Consider the following 23381-nt stretch of genomic DNA (forward strand, 5'->3'; position numbering starts at 1 on the left):
TATCTTGTCAGTGTACAAACACTATTAAACAATAATCAGGGACACAGAAAAGAGTTTGTGAGTTCCTTTCCCTTGTTCACTGGTTAATGCATACTAAGTTGGTTTAATTAAAAAAAAAAAAAAGAGGTTTAACAGTATAAAGGAAACCACCAGAAGTACAAAAGCCACAGTATCACCATCAAAACCAGAAAGCCTGAGGATGAAGGAAGAAGGAAAGATGTATATATCTAATACAGGTTTCATAGTCGATAGTCAAAAGATATCATCCAAATTTATTAGATCACTAGATATTAAAACAAGAGAAAAAGGAAGACAAATTTGTTAAAAACAGGACATTTCCCCCCGCTATTTGGGAGGTTGTGGTGGGAGGATCAATTGAGCCAGGAGGTCGAGACTTCAGTGAGCTGTGATCCTACCGCGCTCCAGCGTGGGCAACAGAGTGAGACCTGTCTCAAAAACAAACAAACAAAAAATGACATTTCTCTCAAAAAAATTTTTGTTTTGTTTTTTTGAGACAGAGTCTCACCTCGTCACCCCAGGCTGGAGTTCAGTGGTGCGATCTTGGCTCACTGCAAACGTCCGCCTCCCAGGTTCAAGCCATTCTCTTGCCTGAGCCACCTGAGTAGCTGGGATTATAGGCGCGCACCACCACACTTACCTAATTTTTAGTAGAGACAGGGTTTCATCATGTTGGCCAGGCTGGTCTCAAACTCCGGACCTCAACTGATCCACCCACCTCGGTCTCCCAAAGTACTGGGATTACAGGAATGAGCCACCGTGCCCAGCCCAACATTTCTTTTGCTCGTGAATCTGCAGACTGTTTTCTCAGGTCAGCTTACGCTAGCTCCCCTCAGTGTCAACTGGGATGGCTTGAAGGCTGGGGCTGCAAATGTTTAAATCTTCTCCACAGGTCTGTGCCTGGGCTGGAAGACTCATGCAGCTCGGGTTGGAGCAGGTGGGCCTCCTGGGCATCCCTCTCTCCACGTGAAACTCTGTATGCAGCCTCTCCAGTATGGTGGCTTCAGGGTAGCCAATTAAGATATGGTTTTACAATCTATTAAACTGGTAAATGTGATGCCCAGAGCTGGCAAGGATAGATCTATTGCTGGCAAGGGTAAGCTGACTAAACCACTTGGGAGGGCAATTTGGCAATACACACCAAAATGTTAAATTCTGTTTGTTCTAATAATCTAATAATTCTACTGCTAGGAATTTACCTTTCAGATATAAACAAAAGTGTACCAAAATATTTTGTATGAAAATGTCCACTGCAGCACTTAATATATCAGCAAAAAATCTGAACACTCAAGTGTCCATCAGCAGGGACTCTGGTGGTTCAAACCTCACCACCACCCTGCTGATGTAGGACACCTTCAGCTATGGCCTGCACTACTGAAGCACCTCCCAGTTCACAGCTCACACCTGCTGGGGTCCTCTTCTAATCACTTCTCCTGTGCAACCAGTGTAACTTGGACTGCCTTTCACACTCATCCCATCACAATTAAGATCCACCAGAGGGTCCCAAATTCCTACCAAACTCCATATGCTACTCCAGCCTGGGCCTGCAGTGGGCCCCAGCCTCCCCGTTGGCCTTCCTGCAGCCTCTCCCTCTGCCACTTCCAGCCACAGGGTCTGCCTCTTCCAGCCACAGGGTCTTAGCTCAGACTGTTCCCTCTGCCTGCCTTACTCTATTTCTCCTTTCTTCCTCTTGCCCTCAGAGAAGGCCTCTGGCTGTCCCGACCTGGTCAGGGAAGATTCTACCTCCCACTACCCTGCCCCTTTCATACTTCTAACAGCTGCCATTTTACTTTGTACGTTACTGACATTTGTCTTCCCCCACCAAATCACTGAGTTTTACAACAGCAGAGGCTGTATCTACACTGTCCTAGCACCCTGTAGTACCTAGTACATAACAGACACACAGGAACTACTGGCTGAAGTGGGGGCACACTGCATAGGAAGCAATGAGACAGATCTGCACATTCTGACAGCAGAAGGCTCCTAAGTGGAAACACCAGGTACAAGGCAGAGTAAAAGCTCTGTTACCTTTTGCTTAATTAAAGCAATTATCTCATCAAAACAGCTGCTTTACACTGGGCCATTTTGGCTATGCAGGACAGTAACCCATTCAAATTGCCCTAAGTAAAACAGAAAAAGCCCATGGACAGGGTTTGTTTCAGCCATGGCATGATTCAGGGACTCGTTTATGCCACCAGGGTGTGGCACTCTCTCCCCACTGTCTGTGTTGGCCCCACTGTCAAACAGCTCTCCTCTCCAAGGGCGGGGCCTACAACAGCTCTGCTCCAGGTTCAAAATGCAGAAGAAACAAGAAAAGCCTCTTTCGGGGCCTAGTACCCTAGTACCATAGATCACACAAGCTTCATCCTGGAGTGGGCATGGCCTGGAGGGTGCGGGGACTGCAGGACAAATGTCCCATCCAAAGTAGAGAACTGAGAATGCAGAGGGTGTGGTTCTTTAGAGGGAAATGTGAACAGCTACCAAATTAAGGGGAAACAGAAGCTGTGAGGCCAAAACAAACATACATCACCATAAGTACATTTACGTAAGTAAATGTACTTTTTTTGGTGGGTGGGCAGGGAGGGGGATGTGGGGGGACAAATTGTTAACAGCAGCTTCCACCAGGACAAGCTACTGGCAGCAAGAGAGGGCTATACCTTTCACTTTGTACCATTATTTAACACTGACATTTTCTAACCATGTAATGTGCTATTTTTAATTTCTTCAAATCACAATTGAGGGTTTTTTCCAAAGAATTTTAGTTCTTAGAAATGACATCTGTATATAAATGTTCTAACTCTTATTCAGAGTAGGCTCTAACATATGAACGGCAAAATCAGACATTAACTCCATACAAAAGCACAGATTTAGGCACTTTATCAAAGAAAAATGTTTAGAAATAAATGAGGTTACTGAGTCTTCTGTCAAACTCTGCAAAGGACTCTGATTCCCTACTTACATCCTTTAAAACTGTCACATTAAATGGAGCATATAACTCCTCGACACCAGCAGTACCCTTTCCTAAATAAGGAAACAAAACAGAACCCCTAACTTTACAGACCACATAAAACCTGACGGACATCAAGAGTTCTCTTTTACTGATGAGTGAGATTCAAGTCAAAGAAATTCAATACTACTTAGGATTTCAAGTGACATATTTTCTGTTCTCTGCATTTCCTGCATAGATTTTGTATTTACACACCCTGGCTTCCTGGCTATATATTTAGATAGATCTGAGTTCACAAAGCACATTTTACTTTTAACATAATGAAAATGATGTACATGGCATGAAGAGTTTTGACTCAATTAAGTCAAGAGTTTTAAAGACTTCTCCGATCAGAATTTGCTATCCTTTTAGTTGACAGAAAATAAAAAACATGGACACAGAAGGCAACCCAATCAGAGCAGGTGCTTGGAGGGGAGTGGAATCTCAGTAGAGTTGTTGACTCACCACGTGTAAATGGGAAAAAGCAACACAGTCATATTTCCGTGTTAGGTAATTTTACAGTAAACATGAATTTGTCAGTGTCCAGTATTAATTAGAAAACACCTGTCTTCTTACTTGAAGCCTATTAGACAGTAATTCTTTGACCACAAACTGGTCATGTGGCAGACCCTTTCTAGAAGAAACTAGAATGTCAACCGGTGTGCAGTTTCCTGAGACCACTCCCACCCCACGAGCTGGGCAAACAGCTCTCCACATCCACCTGTCTCTCCACAGTGCGCCACTGCTGCCCCATCACAGGTCTTCTCTTTTATTCCCAGCTCGATTGTCTTCCTTGGAAGCCCGAGATTTCAGATCTCCTTCCTTCTTGTTTTTGCCCTTGTCTTGCTTTGTTTTATTTTTCTCTTTGCTTCCTCCTCCTTTGCCAGGGTACACCTGGCCCTCCAGAGTTACATCAGCACACCTGTCCTGACCGACCAAAAAGTCCTTGATCTCCCAGGCGTAGCTCCCATCGCGAAGCATGAAGATAGCACGGTCTGATCCCACAATGAACCTTGGGCAGAGAGACGCAATCAGACAGTCAGCACGTACTAGTAAGGTGCTAATGGGTCGGAGCAATTCTCTGGCACTTATCATGTTTATTTCAAATTCCACATGAATATGGAACAAAAAATTGGATTTTCCAAGGCCTAGCAGCTACTGATATCTCATGCATGAAAATATTAGCTTGCAGAACTATTAAATACCCAGCTCAGAACAAGATAGGAACAGACATTGGATGTTTCTTTGTAGTATAAATGGATGCCCATGTTAAAAGCAAACATTTGGAAAACCTCTCTAGGACACTGCAGAGGTGGCCCAGGGGCTGCTGCTGGGGAGGTAAAGAGGCAGCTTCGATCTGATCTGTATCCGTTTTATATTCTAGAGTGTCTAGTTACAATTTTATGGGACAAAAGGCTTGTGCTGATAAAGGTGGAAAACCAATGGCTTAGAGTGGGTCATGGTAAGAGGCTATGAAGGACTCAAGAGGACACTTGGTTATTGGACAGAAATCCTAGCTCCGGAGCTCAGCAGCAAGCAGCCCAGCTCGCCCACACTCAAAAAGTCCCAAGGAACAAAGCAGAAAGAATGAGGCCTGGGTGGAGTCCTAGTGTGGCCAGCAGGCATGATTCTTCTGTTCCTTAGGGACTACACCACGTGTTCCCCCTTCAGTTTATAACGCTCCCACCGCTCCACAGAGACCAGTGGGCCTTCCGGAGCACACATCACCAAGACATTTATTTGCTCTGTCTAGGTGTCTATTTAAGCTAATTGAAAATATTTTGCTGGCCGGATGTTCTCTAAGTACTCCTCCCATTTCTTGTCATTACTTTCATATTTCCTAGACTAGAATATTTGCAGACCCCAAATTTCAGAACTGTTCTTGAGGAAAAAGAAGCAGATTTCTTAAAATTGTACCTCAGAACCATACTCAGGTGTGAAAACTGAGCTTCTTCATATCAAATTAGTTATCTGTTAACAGCATGGTCCGAGCTTTATGTGTGAACATAGCTACACACAAAAGCACTCTCCACTGAGCAGAAACTTCTAGCAGAAGAGGCTAAACTAAGCTATACACCCTTCTGTTCAGATGAAATAAAAGCTAAAGATTCAAAGATAAATAAAACTTTAGGATCAACTGAGACATTAAAAAAAAACCACACACAACAGGCACAGTAGTCAATGCCAGTAATCCTAGCACTTTGAGAGGTTGAGGTGCAAGGATCACTTGAGGCCAGGAGTTCAAGACCAGCCTGGGCAACATAGTGAGACCTCGCCTCTACAAAAAATAAAAACAAAAACTTAACAGCTTTTACCAACAAATGCTTCCACCCCCGACCCCCCACAAGATGCAGTCTTGCTCTGCTGCCAGGCTGGAGTGCAGTGGCATGATCTCAGCTCACTGCAACCTCTGCCTCCTGGGTTCAAGTGATTCACCCGAGGTCAGAAGTTCAAGACCAGCCTGGCCAATACGGTGAAACCCTGTCTCTACTAAAAATACAAAATTAGCCAGGCGTGATGGCGGGCGCCTGTAGTCCCAGCTACTCGGGAGGCTGAGGCAGGAGAATCGCTTGAACCAGGGAGGTGGAGGTTGCAGCGAGCTGATTGCACTCCAGCCATTGCACTCCAGCCTAGGCAACAAGAGCGAAACTCTGTCTCAAAAAATCATCATCATTATAATAATTAATAAATAATAAAGAAAAGACCCAGCACAGCCTATGATTTTCTCAGCTGGTTGTTGGTGCTTTACCTCTGGACGTCATAGTTGGCATTGAAAAGGCTGCCCTGCCAGAGGCTCGTAATTTCCTCTGTCTCCTTCTCAGTGGGGCTTCCTGATACCGTGACAAACATCATGAGAGTCTTCCCTTTTTTCGTCATTTTCAATATGCTTTCAGGCTTGCTTGGGTCTATCTTTGAGAAGTCGACCGGTGCTGAGGGTCTCTTGTGTTCTGGAAGATCTCCTTCTTCAATTTCATCATCTTTCTATCAGGTTGGGGGAAAAGCATCAAACCTATCATCAGAATCTTGCTTTTTAACTGGTACAGGCAAAAACATCTGCATGATGTCAGGTGCATGTATATGACTTAAATTACAACATAAAAAGGAAAACTAGGGATTTTCTTCCTCTTCTTAACTTTCAATACAGTCTAAGTTTCAGGTAGCAAATACTACCCAAACCCAGGTTACCAATCACAGAGCGCCCCCATGTGATGGGTTTCTAGAGCTTTTAAACTCTCATACAATCTACCCAACATGGTAGGCTGTAAAAATGGCCACATTCTGGTATGGTCATATGATGAAATACTTCACAGCAACAAAGAACAAATATTGTTACATGTAACAAATCCCAAAAACGTTAAGTGACAGAAGCCAGGTACAAAATAAGATTTACTATGCAATTCCATTTATTTAAAATTCAAGAATGAGCAAAACTAATTTAGGGTGACAGAAATTAGAACAGTGTTGCCTGTAGAAGGGGGACAAGGTAGGATTAACTGAGAATGACACAAGATAACTTCTCTGGGGTGACGGAAATGTTCTATATTTTGACAGGGGTGTGGATTATACAGAAATATCCATTTATCAAAATTTATTGCAGGCCAGGCACTGTAGCTCAGCTTGTAATCCCAGCACTTTGGGAGGCTGAGGTAAAAGGATCACCTGAGGCCAAGAGTTCGACATCAGCCTAGGCAACACAGTGAGACTCTGTCTCTAAAAAAAAAAAAATTAAAAAGTAGCCAGGCATGGCAATGCACACCTGTAGTCCCAGCTACTGTGATGCACACCTGTAGTCCCAGCTACTCAGTAGGCTGAGATGGGAGAATTGCTTAAGCCCAGGAGTTAGAGATCAACCTGGGCACCACAGTGAGATCCCATCTCTTAAAAAAAATTTAAAAATTAGTCAGGTGTGGTGGCAGGTGCCTGTAGTCCTAGCTACTCAGGAGGCTGCAACATGAGGATCGCTTGAGCCCAGGAGATCGAGGCTGCAGTGAGCTATGATCATGCCACTGCATTCCAGCCTGGGAGACACAATGAGACCATGTCTTAAAGATTGCACTGTATACTTAAAATCTGCAGTCCATGTATACCCATTTCACTTAAATAATAGGTATTGTACAAAAATATTCAATTCCAGTTAGCAGGTTTGCTTTCTGTAGTGGCATGGGTTAGCCATTCTGAAACTATCTTATGTGACCTCTAGGATTGAGAAAAGGAGTAAACATATTGAGGATAATGAGAGCCAGGTTCTTAACTTCTGGAAATGAAACTACAAATATGAAAGGGGGAAGAATGAGCCCTGTGGTATTAGGCTGGAATTGAAGGTATCAGGAGAAACTCAAGGTTTTTCATAGATTAACAGATGAGTAAACAGATAGATGGATAAAAATATGTAAAAGAGCCTGGGTTCATCGGAGAACAGGCTTATAGCAAGGGAGACAGAAGATGAGCCTAGAATAATCCTGCATCACAAAGTAGTAAAGTGCTCGAAGAATCGTGGAACATGTCAAAATGACACGGAAGCCAACTTGAAGCAGCTCTCAGGGGCCAAATTTGAAATAATCTCAGCATCAAAATAAATAATAGTATGACTTACAACCCCTCAAACAAATGTTGAACCCATAGGGATAAAAACAAATGAATAAATTACTAATACAAAATGGTAATTTTTTTTTTTTTTGAGATGGAGTCTTGCTCTGTCACCAGGCTGGAGTGCGGTGGCAAGATCTCGGCTCACTGCAACCTCCGCCTCCTGGGTTTGAGTGATTCTCCTGGGTCAGCCTCCTGAGTAGCTGGGATTACAGGCGCACGCCACCACATCCAGCTAATTTTTGTATTTTTAGTGGAGACGGGGTTTCACCATGTTGCCCAGGATGGTCTTGATCTCCTGACCTCGTGATCTGCCCACCTTGGCCTCCCAAAGTGCTGGGATTACAGGCATTAGCCACCATGCCTAATACATAGAATATAGAATGACAGATAAAAAAATCTTTAAAAGAACCAGGTTCTGGAACCAAGGAACCAGGTTCCTTGGAGAAAAGGCTAATGCCAGCGACTGAAAGAAATGAACTATTGGCTAGGTACGGTGGCTCACACCTGTAACCTCAGCACTTTAGGAGTCTGAGGCCGGAGGATCACCTGAGCACAGGAGTTAAAGACCAGCCTGGGCAACATATCAAGACCCCATCTCTACCAAAAATAAAAAGAAAAAAGAAAAAAATAAATGAAGTACTAACTGATACATGCTACAACACAGATAAACCTTGAAAATATTATGCTACGTGAAAGAAGCCAGATATGAAAGACTACACATTCTATGATTCCATTTACAGGAAATGTCCAAAATGGATAAATCTGTCGACAGAAGGTAGATGAGTGATTGCCTGGGGCTGGCTAGGGAGTTGGGAGAAAACAGCAGGAGTGGTTGAAGGTTTCTTTTGGGGATGATAAAAATGTTCTAAAATTGATTTTGGTGACGGCTGTAAAACTCTCCGAAGATACTAAAACTAAAATGCACATTTTACATGGGTAAACAGCCTATGGCATGTGAATTAAATCTCAATAAAGCTGTTACCTAAAAAAAAGAAAAGGCCACTAAGTCATTCTTACTTGGTGCTTTTGACCAATCTCTGAAGGGCCAAGATTTAAGATACCATTAATAATGTACTATATTAAAAATAATTTTAGTAAAAAATAAAAATGAAAGAATTCTACACAGTGCTTGAAGGTGATCCATACTGACATCAAACCCGGGATCTGGTTTCAGTTCTACATAACTAGCTTTGTGACCTTGCCTAAGAATCCTTACTCCTCGAGGCCTGTTTCCTCATCTACAAAATGACAAGCAGAACAAAGTGATCTCCAAGGCCCCAGTAATGTGACCACATGTAACGCACCAACCTTCTTTTCAACTCTGCCACCCTCTCAACTGACATGTTTCTTTCTCATTTTGCTTTGAAAGAGTCACTGGTGGCGACTTGCAGACAGGAGCATGGGCTGTGCTGTCGGATGGATGTGCTCCATCACTATGCAGCCTTGTGCAAGTTACTTAGCCCATCTGAAAATAACTTTCCTTACCTACAATGGAAAGGTGAGGGCAATAACAGCGTCTCCCTCCTAAGGTTTGTTTGGGGATGTAATGACTTAAAGGCAAACAGTATTCAGTACTGTATCTGTTGGCTATGACACTGCTGACTCCTTAGGCCTCTGTGATCTGGCCTCCAACCACAATCACCACATGGAAATTACACTCTCAAAGTCGCAAAGGACCTCCTAGTTGCCAAATTCACAGGTTGTTTCTGTCTTTATCTTAATTCTCCATAACATCTGTTATAGTCTCCTCAAAACACTGCAAGAGTTTTAGTTGGTTCAATACCCTAGAATATTTGCATTTTTCAGACTGATTTCAGTAATAATCATGAAATTAACTCAGTAGGTCCCAAGCAGCATTTTTTTTTTTTTTTTGAGATGGGGTCTCACTCTATTGCCCAGTTTGGAGTGCAGCGGTGCTGGTGCAATCCTGGCTCACTGCAACTTCTGCCTGCCAGGCTCAAGTGATCCTCCTAACCCAGCCTCCTGAGTAGCTGGGACCACAAGTGCATGCCACCACACCTGGGTAATTTTTTTTTTGTAATTTTGGTAAAGATGGGTTTCACCATGTTGCCCAGGCTGGTCTTGAACTCCTGAGCTCAAACGATTCACCCACCTCCGTCTCCAAAGTGCTGGGATTACAGGCGTGAGCCACTAAGCCCAGCCCAGCATTTCTTTGTTAATGCAAATATAATTAAATAGTCGTTAAGTCTAGTGTATATAGTATGGGTAAAAATTGTTTCAAGAGACTTAAAAAAAAAGCGGCTTTAATTTCCATTTTATATGTCTGTGTTTCAGTTACATTAAAAAAAAAAAAAAATTGCAAAATAGTACCCTAATGAGCCTGGAGGACATTAGGTTAAGTGCAATAAGCCAGACACAGAAAGACAAATACCGAGCATTCTCATTCTTATGTGGGACCTAAAATAGTTGTGTTCACGTAAGTGGAGATTAGAATTGCGGTTACTAGAGGACGGGAAGGGGAGGGGAGATAGGGAAGGAGGATGGTGAATGGATACAAAATTATACTAGATAGGAAGAATAAATTCTGGTGCTCTATAGTATTGCAGGATGACTATAGTTAACAATAATTTATTGCATATTTTCAAACAGCTAGGAGAGAATTTTAAATGTTCCCAACACAAATAAATGATTAATGTTTGAGGTGACAGATATGCTAATTATCCCGAACTGATCATTACATTGTATACATGGGTAGAAATACAACGCTGTACCCCATAAATATGTATTATTATGTTAGTTAAAATTGAAGTGTAAAAATAATACCCTAGATGTACATAATTAACCGCTTCTACCCTTAGTCTGGGTAACCTAACCTGTTATGATCAGTGTGTCTATGTTGAAAACAATCCAATCTTTATCCTGTGGCAGAGGTGGGGCCAGGGACAAGTCTGGCAGTCCCCTGACTCCAGTCCTAGCCCTGCCTCCAGGCCAGTCTTGCATTTTCAATTGGCTTTGTAGCTCCTTCATTACTGTTTGCCAAAGTCAAAAGCTACAAAGCTGAACTCCCCTTTCTGCAAATCCTCTTCTTCCTCCTATGGTTTTTGATATAAATAATAAGTGACATCCACTGAGTAGCTACTAAGTTCCAGGCACTCTACATATATTATCTCCAACCTTCAGAACAATCCTACTAGGCTTCCATTTAATATATGAGGAAGATAATGTTCAGAAAGGATAAATGATTTAGTTAATTTACTCACATGCTAGAAGTACAAACCACATTTCTGGCTCCAAATCCCTCCAACTGCCCCTTCCCATTATACCTGGCTATCATAACGTAAAATGAAATAACCACCTTTGGTTTTTCTACACCAACTGGGACTCAGAATTAGTTCTAACACAATGGAAGGAATTCTCACCTTCTCTCCACACATCTGAGGCACAGCCTCTCATTGAAGCACTGTTTCTCACACTGCTGGGGAAGGAGTGAGGGTATGGATTTAGAGACGGTCACAAGAGAAGAACTGCTTCCTACAAAAAAAGCACCCACAGAGATGGATATGCTCTCCCACATAAAAAACACTGCTACTGGGGAAGGGTCCTCATGTCTGTAGAGTGTCTACAAACATTAGCTCATTTAATCCTCATGGCATCCTGCAAAGCAGGGCATTCTCTGGCTTTACAGATACCTAAAACTAGGATCAAGTAGCTAGTGAGGGGTAAAGTTGAGTTCAAAATCTGTCTTTTTTTTTTTTCTTTGAGACAGAGTCTCACTCTGTCGCCCAGGCTGGAGTGCAGTGGCATGATCTCGGCTCACTGCAACCTCTGCCTCCCTTGTTCAAGCAATTCTCGTGCCTCAGCCTCCCAAGTAGCTGGGATTACAGGTGCCCGCCACCATGCCTGACTAATTTTTGTATTTTGAATAGAGATGGGGTTTCAACATGTTGGCCAAGTTGGTCTTGAACTCCTGACCTCAGGTGATGCACCTGCCTTTGCCTCCCAAAGTGTTGGGATTACAGGTGTGAACCACTGCGCCTGGCCAATCTGTCTTTTTACCATATTATGTGGCCCTGCTGTTCACAAAATCAATCAGTTGCCCAGGCATGGTGGCTCACGCCCATAAGCCCAACACTTTGGGAAGTCAAGGTGGGAGGACTGCAAAGGCCAAGAGTTCAAAACCAGCCTGGCCAACATAAGGAGACCCTGTCTCTATAAAAAATAATTAAAAAAACAAAATCAACCATCAAGCCATGTTAAAAGTATAAAAATCTCACATTTCTCCTTTCTACTCTGCTCCTGCAGTTTCTAGCTTAATCCACGTCTTCCTCACCATCCTTCATTTGCACTTCTGTTCACCAATATGTATGGCAGTGCAGGTAAAACAGTTCAAAGAACAGGCTCTAAAGTCGTGACAGATTTTGAAACTCAACTAGCTTGCTGTGCGATGTGGAGCAAGTTAAATAGCCTCTTTGTGCCTCAATGTCATCATCTAGAAAATAGGGATAAGTAGCTCCCTCATGGATGGGTAAAAGGATTAAATGAGATAATGTGTTTTTCTTGGCCTGCAAATTCTCTCCCTGCTCATCCATCCTGTTATCTACTGTTCCCAGTGCAATCTTTGTTCATCTCTGCAGCACCTCTTCGTCTAGCTCAGGGTCTGAGTAGGTCAAGGGGAGGATTTCTCATGAGGTGATGTTCTCAATCTGGCAGATCAAAAGGCTTTATTTGCTGTAGTCCAAAAAGAGAAGGATATTGCAAGGGAGATGGTGAATGGGGACGTTCTCTCTACACTCAAATCTACCCCAATCTTTCCATCAGCTGCTGATAACCACATGAAAACACAGGACTGCATTCTTCTAGTCAGATGAATCAGGTGGTATTTTAAACTTGTGTCTGAAAGTCTTTCCTTCCTCTCCCAACACACACAGAGATAATCACAAAATAACAAACATCAGTGTTGGAAGGAATCTTAGGAACCATCCAGTAAACCTCCTCACGTTGCAGATAAGGAAATTGAGACCTAGAAACTAGACATGCCCAAGGTTCCACAGCTATGCAAGTCAGCCAGGACAGTACAATCACCTCAGGAAGGGGGAAAGGCAGCAATGTGATTTTGGCCAGTAATCTTTACCTTAAAAGCTTATTACACACTCCCTGTAACTGCACACTCTGGTCCATCCAAGTGACAAACGAGAAAACGTACTCTCCTTTGAACAAAAAGCGTGAGTTCCACGATACAGAGCCACTAGCCATTGCTACTTCTCCCCTCAGTAAAATAAATCCACCCACAAAAAACACAAAATTCCCAGCAGGGACATACACCAAAACAGGAAGTCTAACATTCTACTGATTTAGAAGACAGCTGAGATAACCATTAAGGAAGACCATCTTCACTGCAACCCACTCTCCCACCCACTCACCCCAAAACAAAAGGAAAATGAAAGAAATGCTCTTTAGTAGAATGGGAAAGGTCTCTCTCCCCGTTTGCAGGGCACACTGACCACAAGGATCAACGCAAAGACAACCAGGGCACTGAAAAGTGAAGGGAGAGCAAGGCTGAACACTGAGGGGCTGACCCCTGATTGGAGTGGCTTGAGAAGTGGCAGGGGGAACAGGGCACTGGAATGAGAGAGGGCTGGAGCGAGGGTCAGCAGGGCGCGCGAGAAGAGGAATGGAGGGTCAGCAGTGGCTTCAGTGGGTAAGGGTTCAAGGCATGAGTAGAGGAGGTTAGGGGGTCAGAAAGGTCCCAAGACAGAATGGGTAAGGGGTCAGTGGCAACAGGGTTCCGGACAGAGAAGAGCCAGGAGGGTGTGAGCGCGCCGCGGACCTCCCACTGCTCCAGAAGACGCGCCATGTCTGCATCATTGTAATCGCGAATATCCTTCTTCTTCTTCCGGGGAGGGGGGGTAGACTTGTCGGGCGTCCCGGGCGAGCCTTCGGCCGCGCAGGACCCAGGCGGTGGTAGCAGCAGCAGCAGCAGCAGCAGGTCAGAGGCCCAAAGCAAGACCACGGCCTTGCGCGCCCAGCTGGAAGCCGCCATTTTGGCCTCGCCGCGCAGCGCCGCAGACAAGCCGATCCCACCTGCGCGGGCCGCCCGGGCCCCGCCCCCGGCCGCAGCCGGCGCCGGACCCCGCCTTGCACACGCCTTCCTCTCCGCCTTCCTGAGGCCCCGCCTCCCGGCGCTCGCTAGCCTACCGGGCCCCGCCCCGTCCCATTTCCTCGGCCCCCGCCTCTGGAAGTCCCACCCCCCCGCCATTTTGGCCCCGCCCGCCCCACTGGCTCCTCCCCTTGGTCCGGCTGAGGCGCTCTGCGCCGGCTGGGTGGGTTCCCGAGTGCTCATTTTTCGTTTTCCGTCAGAGCCCGACCTTTTTCTCTGGAACGCACAGGCCAGGTCCAGAAGTTCCTTCAGGGCCTCCAGGAACCATTAACCTACGTCCCTGTTGACCTCAGTTTCTCGCCTGTGAAATAAATTGGAAATGGAAGTTCTGGAGGCTGCTTCAGCTCTAAAAAGCCCATTTCTGGATGTCAGACGTTTATCCTCAGTCTCTTGCAATTTCCTTTGAGAATAGCCAGTTAAAAAGAAGTGAGTGGCAGGTAGGGCAACTTTTTTCAGAAAGTCAGAAATAGGTCGAGCCCACTGCTTTCCTTATCAATAAAGAGGATTCAGTTCAACCAGATTTCAATATTTGTCATCTCCTAAACTTGAAGGAAAAAAAAAATTTTTTTTCAAAAAGATTACTATTCATCCCCAAAAAAGCTTGCCTTTCTTTGATTTCAACTTAATACTGTGGGCTCTGACTAATCCTTGTCAAGGCTGAATCACGCTACTTTTTGTTTCTTAAAAAGATTTTGGCCAGAGATGCTTTTGAGATTCTTCTTGTTTTAAACAGCTCATCAGCAGATGTCTTTAAAATGTTTAATTACATAAGAAGACCTTAAAAAAAAAAAAAAAAAAAAAAAAAGGCCGCACGGTGGCTCACGCCTTTATAATCCCAGCACTTTGGGAGGCTGAGGTAGGACGATAATTTGAGCTCAGGAGTTTGAGACCAGACTGGTCAGTAAAGCAAGACCCCCATGTCTAAAACAAACAAAAAAACCCTTTCATTCTTTATACTGCTGCACAGTTTTATTTGGTATTGTTACATTAATAGTTTATTTTCTTATTGATGGGCATTTTTTTTACCAATTATTCTGCTATTACAACAAAAAAGAGCTGTAGTAAACCTTTTTCAAGCCTTGTTTGGATAGGATTAGTAGGCTACATATAAAAGAAAACTGACTTTTAAAAGTGGCTTAAACAAGATAAAAAGTTTGTGATTGATTTTTATTTCACAGAAGCAGTGGAAACTCGAATCTAGGACTGGTATGGTGGCTCCTCAGCCATCTGGTACTCGGCCTCTTCCTCATCCTTCTATCATATTGGCCTGTGGCTTCCACCATCAAGGTCACAAATTCCCGGATGGCTACTGGAGCTCCAGTCATCAAGATGATATTCAACCAGAGGAAGGGAGATGGAAGGCAGGCCAAACCAAGCACACCTTTCAAGTGGAGTCAACTTCTTTTAAGCAGCCTACTTGAACATTGCATACATTTCTGTTTACATCTCATTGGCTGGAACCTAGCTCTCCAAGGGAGGCTGAGAAATTGTCTTCTAGTTGTATACATTGTCATCTCAAATAAAATTAGGATTGTAATAAAGGGAAAAGAATAAAGTGGAGGTTGAGTAGGCAACTACACCTGCTTTCCTTCACTCTTAGGACCAATGCAATTTAAATTCTCTCACACTGTAGGGGTGGCTGATAGTCTACATATTCATGCATGCATCTGTACGTAAATGCGCTAAGCTATGACCTTTCCTATTGACATTGAGCAGAAACAACTCGTAAGAAAAAGATTTTTTCTTTTGTGAAATCATAGGGGAAATGTCATGAGCTTTCTCCCCAGAGCACATTGCTCCACCCAGTGGCTTGGAGCCCTATCCTGGTGCAGTCATACTGAAAAACATGCACAGCTGTGGCCGATCATGTGCTCTGTTGGGAGGGGTCACCCTGGTAATTCATATTGCCAGTTTCAAAGTTAAGGGGCAAAGGTGCTGGGGTTCTTGGCCCACATATCTAGTTATAGAGAATAAGATCATTGGAAGTTTTACAGAAATTGTTGGGAATATGTAGAAAGTTTCAGGGCTGCTGACTTTCCTCTAAGGAGGAAATCAATTCAGTATATAATCCACTGATGTGAAAACATCTGGATCAACTGCATTTTCAACATTTGGATATTTGAAACTTACCTTAGTGTTTGGAACTTGATTCCATTCAACTCAGGGGGAATTTTATTTACCAAAGACCTACTGTTAACCAAGAATCAAGTGAGGCTCTGATGCAAAAATGAATATAATGAGATCCTTACTCTTGCAATTTTGGACTGGCAGAGCAGATAAACAATACACAGTAAATTTCAGGCAGATTACAGGAGATCCAGGCCCAAAGGGATGATGTGATGAAGATGATAATATCTCCATTTTAAATAAGAGGAAATCCTGGTTTTAGAAGTATACAATTTGTCTGAGGCTGCACAGCTAGTGCAGTGGCAAGGCAAGAATCTAAGCCGAGGTGTACTGGACAACAAAGTCCAGTCTTTCTTGGAGTCCTTCTTCCACCACAGCACCATCTAGGTTAATCAGTGAGGCACTCAGGATAGTTAAATTGGGTGCCAAATGGAAAATGGGTTGAAAAGTCTGGAGCCAGGAGCACTCAGATGGGACAAGAGTCTCTGCCAGGTCCCAGGTGGTGCAGTGTAGGCTGGAGAGGACAGATGTTAAAGGTTGTGTCCTCATGGCCTAAGTAAAGCCACAAGTCTCTTCAGTGCTCTGAGGTTAATACTAACCCCACCTCTAAGTGATTCAGTGACTGCTGGATGGTAAAGCTGAATCTCAGATATAATTAGTGTCTTAACCTGAGCTCATCCTGGCACGCATCATTCCACAACAGAGGAGGGTGAAACAAAACTTTCTAGTACTATTTGGAAGCAGGCTGGGGTAATATTGAAAATGTTGAAAAACTGGAGTAAAAATGACCAGGTAATCAGAACAGAGGCAGATGAGCTGATGGGTACAGTCACCACTGTGCCAAACATTAACCCTCTAATGACTGACTCATGGGAAGGCATAGGAGGAGGGGCCTGGGGATGGGCTGAGAGAGGTAATGAATATTTACCATTTTGCACTTTTGCTGCTTTTTAATCCAATGTAAGAACAGACATACTGCATACTTCCTGGGCTTTACGAGCCCCTAAATTTACTCACTTAAAAAATTTAATTACATAGAAAGACATGAATCATTCATTGTAATTGTTAAATATTGGTAGCAACTAACTGGTTGCCTTTTGTTGGAATTTCAAATTTTCAGTAGACAATGTGACTGGCCCAGTCTGAAGCAGGTGTCCATTCCTGGTCACCACCATTATCTGTGAGCAGAAAAGCATACTTACAGGGTTAAACATAATAATATTTGTGTTTTCCTAGCTGGGCATGGTGGCTCATGCCTGTAATCCCAGCACTTTGGGAGGCTGAGGCGGGCAGATCACCTGAGGTCAGGAGTTTGAGACCAGCCTGGCCAAGATGTTGAAACCCCATCTCTACTAAAAATACAAAAATTAGCTGGGTGTGGTGGAACCTGTAATCCCAGCTACTCGGGAGGCTGAGGCAGGATAATTGCTTGAACCCGAGAGGCACAGGTTGCAGTGAGCCAAGGTTGTGCCACTGCATTCCAGCCTGGACGACAGAGCAACACTCTGTCTCAAAAACAACAACAACAACAACAACAACAACAACAAAAAACTTATAAATCAGTAAGGAAAAGACGAAAAACCAAATGAAAAATGGGCTAGGACATGAATGGGTAATTCCCAAAACAATAACTATAAATGGCCAGTTCACATATAGCAGAAACAAAACATAACACAGAATCTCTCTAATATAAAAAAAATGCAAATTCAAACATCTTATAATTTTTAAATTATCAGTTGATCCTGGATAAAAATATAGACAGTATACACTGTTGGCAAGGCTGAGGAAAGAAGCCTTCTCATTCACTTCTGGGGGGATGGAGTTTGCTGCTTGAAAATTAGGTGAAATGTATCAACTCCCCTTCCCCTTAAAAAAGTGCATAATCTGATTAGCAATTCCACTTCCAAGAACTTGACTCTGAGGAAACAGACAATGAAAATAATAGTAATGCTAATAATATTGAGCACTTACTATGCGACAGGCACTCTGCTGAGTGCTTTCTGTGTATTTCTTCACTTACCCAATGTAACAAGCCTATAACACTCTCCATGAGTGGGGAAAACAACTCTAAGTGTTGCAAAAATTGTAGACTATAAAATCTACATTTACAGTTGCAAGCTGTATTCCACACATACGATGGGTAATATGCAATCATTAAATATATCATATATATTTGTTGCTACTAAAGATGTTCATTTTATACTATTAAATGATTTTAAATGCTATTAAAATTATACAGGTATATATCTATGTATAGGAAAAGAGCTGCAAATATGTATATGATGGCTGTCTCTAAGCAGTGAGATTCCAAAATATTTTAACCTTTTCTCTGTATTTTCTATTTTTCTTCACATCTAACATACATCGGTTGTGGTGTGTTATTTTTGTTTGTTTGTTTGTTTTATTGAGATAGGGGCTTGCTCTGTTACCCAGGCTGGAGTGCAGTGGCATGATATTGGTTCTCTGCAACCTCCACCTACCAGGCTCAAGGGATCCTCCCACCTCAGCCTCCCATACCACACCTGGCTAATTTTTGCATTTTTTTTTTTTTCTTTTTTGAGACAGAGTTTCGCTGTGTAGCCCAGGCTGGAGTACAGTGGCGCAATCTCAGCTCACTGCAACCTCCGCTTCCCAGGCCCCAGTTCAAGCAGTTCTCCTGCCTCAGCCTCCTGAGTAGCTGGGATTCATGGCACATGCCACCATGTCCAGCTAATTTTTGTATTTTTAGTAGAGATGGGGTTTCACCACGTTGGCCAGGCTGTCTTGAACTCCTAACCTCGTGATCCACCTGCCTTGGCCTCCCAAAGTGCATTTTTTCTTTCTTTTAAAGAAATAGATTTTCACCACGTTGCTCAGGCTGGTCTAGAACTTTTGGGTGCAAGCGATCCACCCACCTCGCCCTCCCAGAGTGCTGGAATTATAGGCATGAACTGCCGCGCCTGGCCCACTTGTGCTTTAAAAGGAGAGACACACACAAACACTGCTGCTCACAAAATGTGAATTGGTACCCTTCTTTCCACCAAGATGTAAGGGGGAAAAATCTAATTTCAATAGAAATTATCAGAATAATACATGTAATTCAAATTATCTACAATACTGCAATGGCCTTGAAAATTTGGGGATGAGATCTGAATCTCCAAAGAAGGCAGGACTTTTCTCTGTGTCATCTGAAAAAATTACGTGTACTTTGCAGCATAGATATATGCAGTTATGTTTAGAAAATTCAGTCTGTTTCCAAAGAATCACCTCCCTGGACTGTCCCAAACAAGCTGTAAGAAAAATGAGGTGAACATACTTGCTAAGCAAACAGGCCTCCGGCCTCCCCTTCAATCTTAGGGTTGTGAGCTTTTAGATCATGACCAGACCTAGACTGTACCCCTGCTGTTGTTTCATGAATGTCCATGACTTTCTGTCCATTACTGAATGAAAGTTGTGAGCAGTCAGAGTTTGGTTCAATAAAAGGGTGCCTTTCTTGTGCAGAGATTTAACAAATGAAATAATTCATTACCTATTGCCATAAACACTCAATACATTAAGTGTGGGGGGAGATGCACAGATCAAGTCCCTGCCCTTACAGAGATGATAGGGTTGTGGAGAGAGATACACCAACAGTTACAAGTACTTGACGTCACTCTGAAGATGAGCAGGCATCACAGTGGTTACAAGAGGGGAAGAAATACCTGGGTCTGTCTGAAGGATCAGGGAGCCTCCTTGTGAGGCACCAATAAATCTAATCACTCTGTAGTTACTGAATACCAGGTACCATGCGAGATGTCAAAACTTGGTCAGGCATGATTAGTGTTAGGAGTCCAGGGTGCCTGAAACTTAGCACTTGTTTTTTCTCTTCTCCAGGATGCTGGAAAATGGAAAATACATCCAAAGATGACTGGCCACTAGATGAATGGGGCACAGTATTAATCTGTGCAAGCAAACTTTGCCTCCATGAGGGTGCTCTGGCAAACTACTGCAGAAAATTCCAGATCTCCTAGACTTCAGGACCTGCAGGCTCAGGTATGCCTGCCAAGGTATAATTGGTCCAGCACACAGGGTCCCTTACACACCCAGCTGCAAGTGAACAAAGAGAAAGCATGGAGGGAGGGAGGGTGGAAACTGGGGCTGGGGAGGAAATGGGAGTGATGTGTGAGGTACTGCCCCGGTGTTCTTACTGGATGGGAACAAAATATACCAGAGAGCAAGAGGACATGCCGGGTAAGGAGAGCGAGCTGTTAAGACAGTGATCTTGTTCCTTGGTGAACCAGGGGCTGTTGTCATGCATCACCTATGACAATGAGGGAATCTGGGGAAAAGAGGAAGAGATATAAATTCCACTCTTTTACAATAGATAGTGAAAGGGAAATAATGAAGGGTGATGTCTGCATATGTATAAGATAGCCTGAGATGTAATTGGCCCATTTGTGTGCACAAAAGCAAAACAGAGGGACACTGCTCCAAAGAGAACAATAATTAGGGCACAGAATGCCTCATATTGACCACCAGGTGGCACTACAGACCAAACACAGCTTGGTTGTTGGTCCAGAAAGTCTGGGGTAGTGTAAGTTGGGTATCAAAATGCAGAGTGGCCAGACAGGCTCACACCTGTAATCTCAGCACTTTGGGAGGCTAAGGTGGGAGGATCGCTTGAGGCCAAGGGTGTGAGACCAGTCTGGGCATCATAGTGAGACTGTGTCTCCAAGACTTTCTCGCTACAAAATAAATTTTTGATAGAATGAAAAGATCCAGAGTGCTTACAATGGAATACTGTTCACCCATAAAAAAGAAGAGAAATTCCCATGTATGCTACAATATCAAAGAATCTTAAAGACATTATGTTAAGGCTGGGCACGATGGCTCATGCCTGTAATCCCAGCACTTTGGTAGGCCGAGGAGGGCGGATCACGAGGTCAGGAGATCAAGACCATCCTGGCTAACATGGTGAAACCCCATCTCTACTAAAAATACAGAAAAAAAAATTAGCCAGGCATGGTGGCAAGTGCCTGTAGTCCCAGGTACTTGGGAGGCTGAGGCAGGAGAATGGCATGAATCCAGGAGGTGGAACTTGCAGTGAGCTGAGATTGCGCCACTGTACTCCAGCCTGGGCAACAGAGCGAGACTCTGTCTCAAAAAAAAAAAAAAAAAAAAAAAAAGACAACTTAGGTGAAATAAGCCAGGCACAAAATAACAAATATTGTATGATTCAACTAACATGAGGTACTTAACAGTAGTCAAATTCATAGAGAAAGTAGAATGGTGGTTGCCAGGGACTGGAGGAAGGGGGAGTGGGGAGCAGTCACTTAATGGGTATGGAGTTTCAGTTGGGGAAGATGAAACATTTCTGGAGATAGAGGATGGTGATGGTTGCACAATAATGTACTTAACAATGCGTAAGATGATTTTGTTATTTTACCACGATTTTAAACATAAAAACAAAACAGAGTGCCCATAATGTTCTCTTGTACCAAGTGGTGGATGCACCTTCTAAAACAGGTAAGAGAGTAGGTAAAAGATGTTTCCCCAATCCTGCCTGTCTCAGCCTGTCAGTTCCACTTGTCCTGCCCAAATCCTCAGTTCTCTTTGTACCGTGTTCACTTACTTTTCATCAAATGCCTATTCAGTGTAGGCCTTGAGCCAGTACTGAGAATGCATTCTCTAGGGGCCAGGCCATTTACCAGCTCTCTATCATCCACTCCATTTACCTTCCTCCAGCCAATCCCCAGCCCACACATTTTCCGCTTTCTTCTCTCACTCAACATCCATTAAAAAAAATATATATACTATCTTAGTCCATTTGAGCTGCTATAACAAAATACCTTAGACTTGGTAATTTATAACTAACAGAAATTTAATGCTTACAGCTCTAGAGTTGGGAAGTACAAGATCAAGGCCCCAGCAAGGGCCCATTCCTCATAGATGATGCATCCCCTATGCTGCTGTATCCTCCCATGATGGAAGGGCAAAAGAGGTGAACAGCTCTCTCACACCTCTTTTATAAGGCCACTAACCCCATTCAAGAGGGCTCCACCTCATGACTTAACCACCTCCCAAAGGCTCACCTTGTAATACTGTCACACTGGTGGTTAAGTTTCAACATATGAATTTGGGGGTCAGATCATAGCAAATACTTTTGATTTATATTTATTTTAATTTTAAGAGAGGGTTAGAAGGGGTAATAGGTGGAGTTTTCTAAAGAAAAAGCCATTGCTTGAGTGACTCTAAGGGCAGACACCAACAAGCCATCCTCTAATTAGACTAAAAATATGCAACAGCAACAAACAACCCTCAAATCTCTGTGACTTAACACACCAATAGTTCACTGTGTGCTCACATTACATGTCCACAACAGATCAAGAGGGTCTGCTCCACGTGGTCACCTAGGCTTACAGAGGCTCCACCAACTAGAATGCAGTCTCCATGGTACTTACAGGAGGGTAAGAGAGTGGAGAATTACAGATTGGCTTTTCATTGTCTCAGCCTGGAAGTAACCTACATAGCTTCCCCTTACATTTCATTGGTCAGAAAGAACCACATGGCCCTGCCTACCTGCAAATACTGTATCTGTGAAGCCCAATTATCTTTGCTATCGGTTTTTTACTCTGTGCTCTCACTGAACCAATAGTGAAATTGTGACTGTTTCTTGTGAATCTACTCCCCTCCCTGGACTCTAATCTTTAAGAGCGGAGGCCTCATATTACATATCATGTTAACTTTGGTGCCTAGCACAAGACTGGTGCCCAGTGATTGTGGAGTGAATGAACAATGGGACAAAGTAAAGGTGAACCTAAAGAAAGGTGAAGGCAGTGCCTGGGAAGATCAGTTTAGAAGGAGTTTCCCTATCTGAAAAATGAAGCAGGGAAGGCCAAGAACACAATGCTATCAGTTTTAAAAATGAAACCAAACCTCACTGAATAGAGTGGACAGTCTGTGTGTAACACAACTCATTGTTGGGGTGGGTTTCCATCAACAGCAAAACAGACTGCATATGTAGAAGAAAGGGAAAATAGGACCCCCCAGGGGCACTAAGTGGCTTTGGAAAAAAAAAAATCCCCTGGTCTTAGAGCAGCCTCATGAATAAACTAGGCACAGAAGAGTCTGACTTCCCTCTCATAAATTTTTGGAGCTAAGAGGGACTAACGTGCAATTCCTGCGTCATCATGGAAAAACCTTGACTTATCCAACTGTTTTTGTTTTTTTCTCTTGTAGAAGAAGAAAGGAATTAATCCTACAGAATTGCTTCCTATTTCAAGTCAGTTTTATTGACCTCGCTTTGCAAAATAAGTGGGTTCATCTGGATTGTAAAGATATTTAAGGATACTTTACGTTATAAGTAGGATGACTATCCATCCAGGTTTGAACCTGCTGTTCATGGTTAATTTATTAATAGCATGTCTCACAGTTCATTCACAGAAATGCTTGGATACGGCCGATAAATTGAAACGTCATTCTAGTTAAAAGTAACATTTTTAACTGACTGGAGAAAGGTGACTTGGAGTTCTAGGAAGGGACAGAGAACAAACATTTCCGTTGGCTCAGCACGCCCAGCCTGTA

The 23381-nt window shown here is 43.4% G+C and overlaps 1 protein-coding gene across 3 annotated transcripts; it reads right to left on the reverse strand.

Moving 5' to 3' along the window:
• Positions 1 to 2707: 2707 nt before the first annotated feature.
• Positions 2708 to 13664, reverse strand: MESD (mesoderm development LRP chaperone). 3 transcript variants are annotated; one of them, XR_012415248.1, is made up of 4 exons: positions 13383 to 13664; positions 10975 to 11027; positions 5754 to 5986; positions 2708 to 4016 (listed from the first exon to the last, which is right to left on the reverse strand). XR_012415248.1 is itself a non-coding variant. In XM_045395895.3 (3 exons), the coding sequence occupies exons 1-3, from the start codon at positions 13593 to 13595 to the stop codon at positions 3758 to 3760; spliced, it is 705 nt and encodes a 234-aa protein (XP_045251830.1). In that variant the 5' UTR covers positions 13596 to 13664; the 3' UTR covers positions 2880 to 3757. The 3 variants fall into 3 exon arrangements, 1 of the variants encoding a protein (XP_045251830.1); XR_012415247.1 differs by having other exon boundaries at positions 10975 to 11030; XM_045395895.3 differs by lacking the exon at positions 10975 to 11027 and having other exon boundaries at positions 2880 to 4016.
• Between the last annotated feature and the right edge of the window lie 9717 nt (positions 13665 to 23381).

Source organism: Macaca fascicularis, chromosome 7 (genome assembly GCF_037993035.2).
Source record: "Macaca fascicularis isolate 582-1 chromosome 7, T2T-MFA8v1.1".
In the NCBI taxonomy this organism is placed as follows: Eukaryota; Metazoa; Chordata; class Mammalia; order Primates; family Cercopithecidae; genus Macaca; species Macaca fascicularis.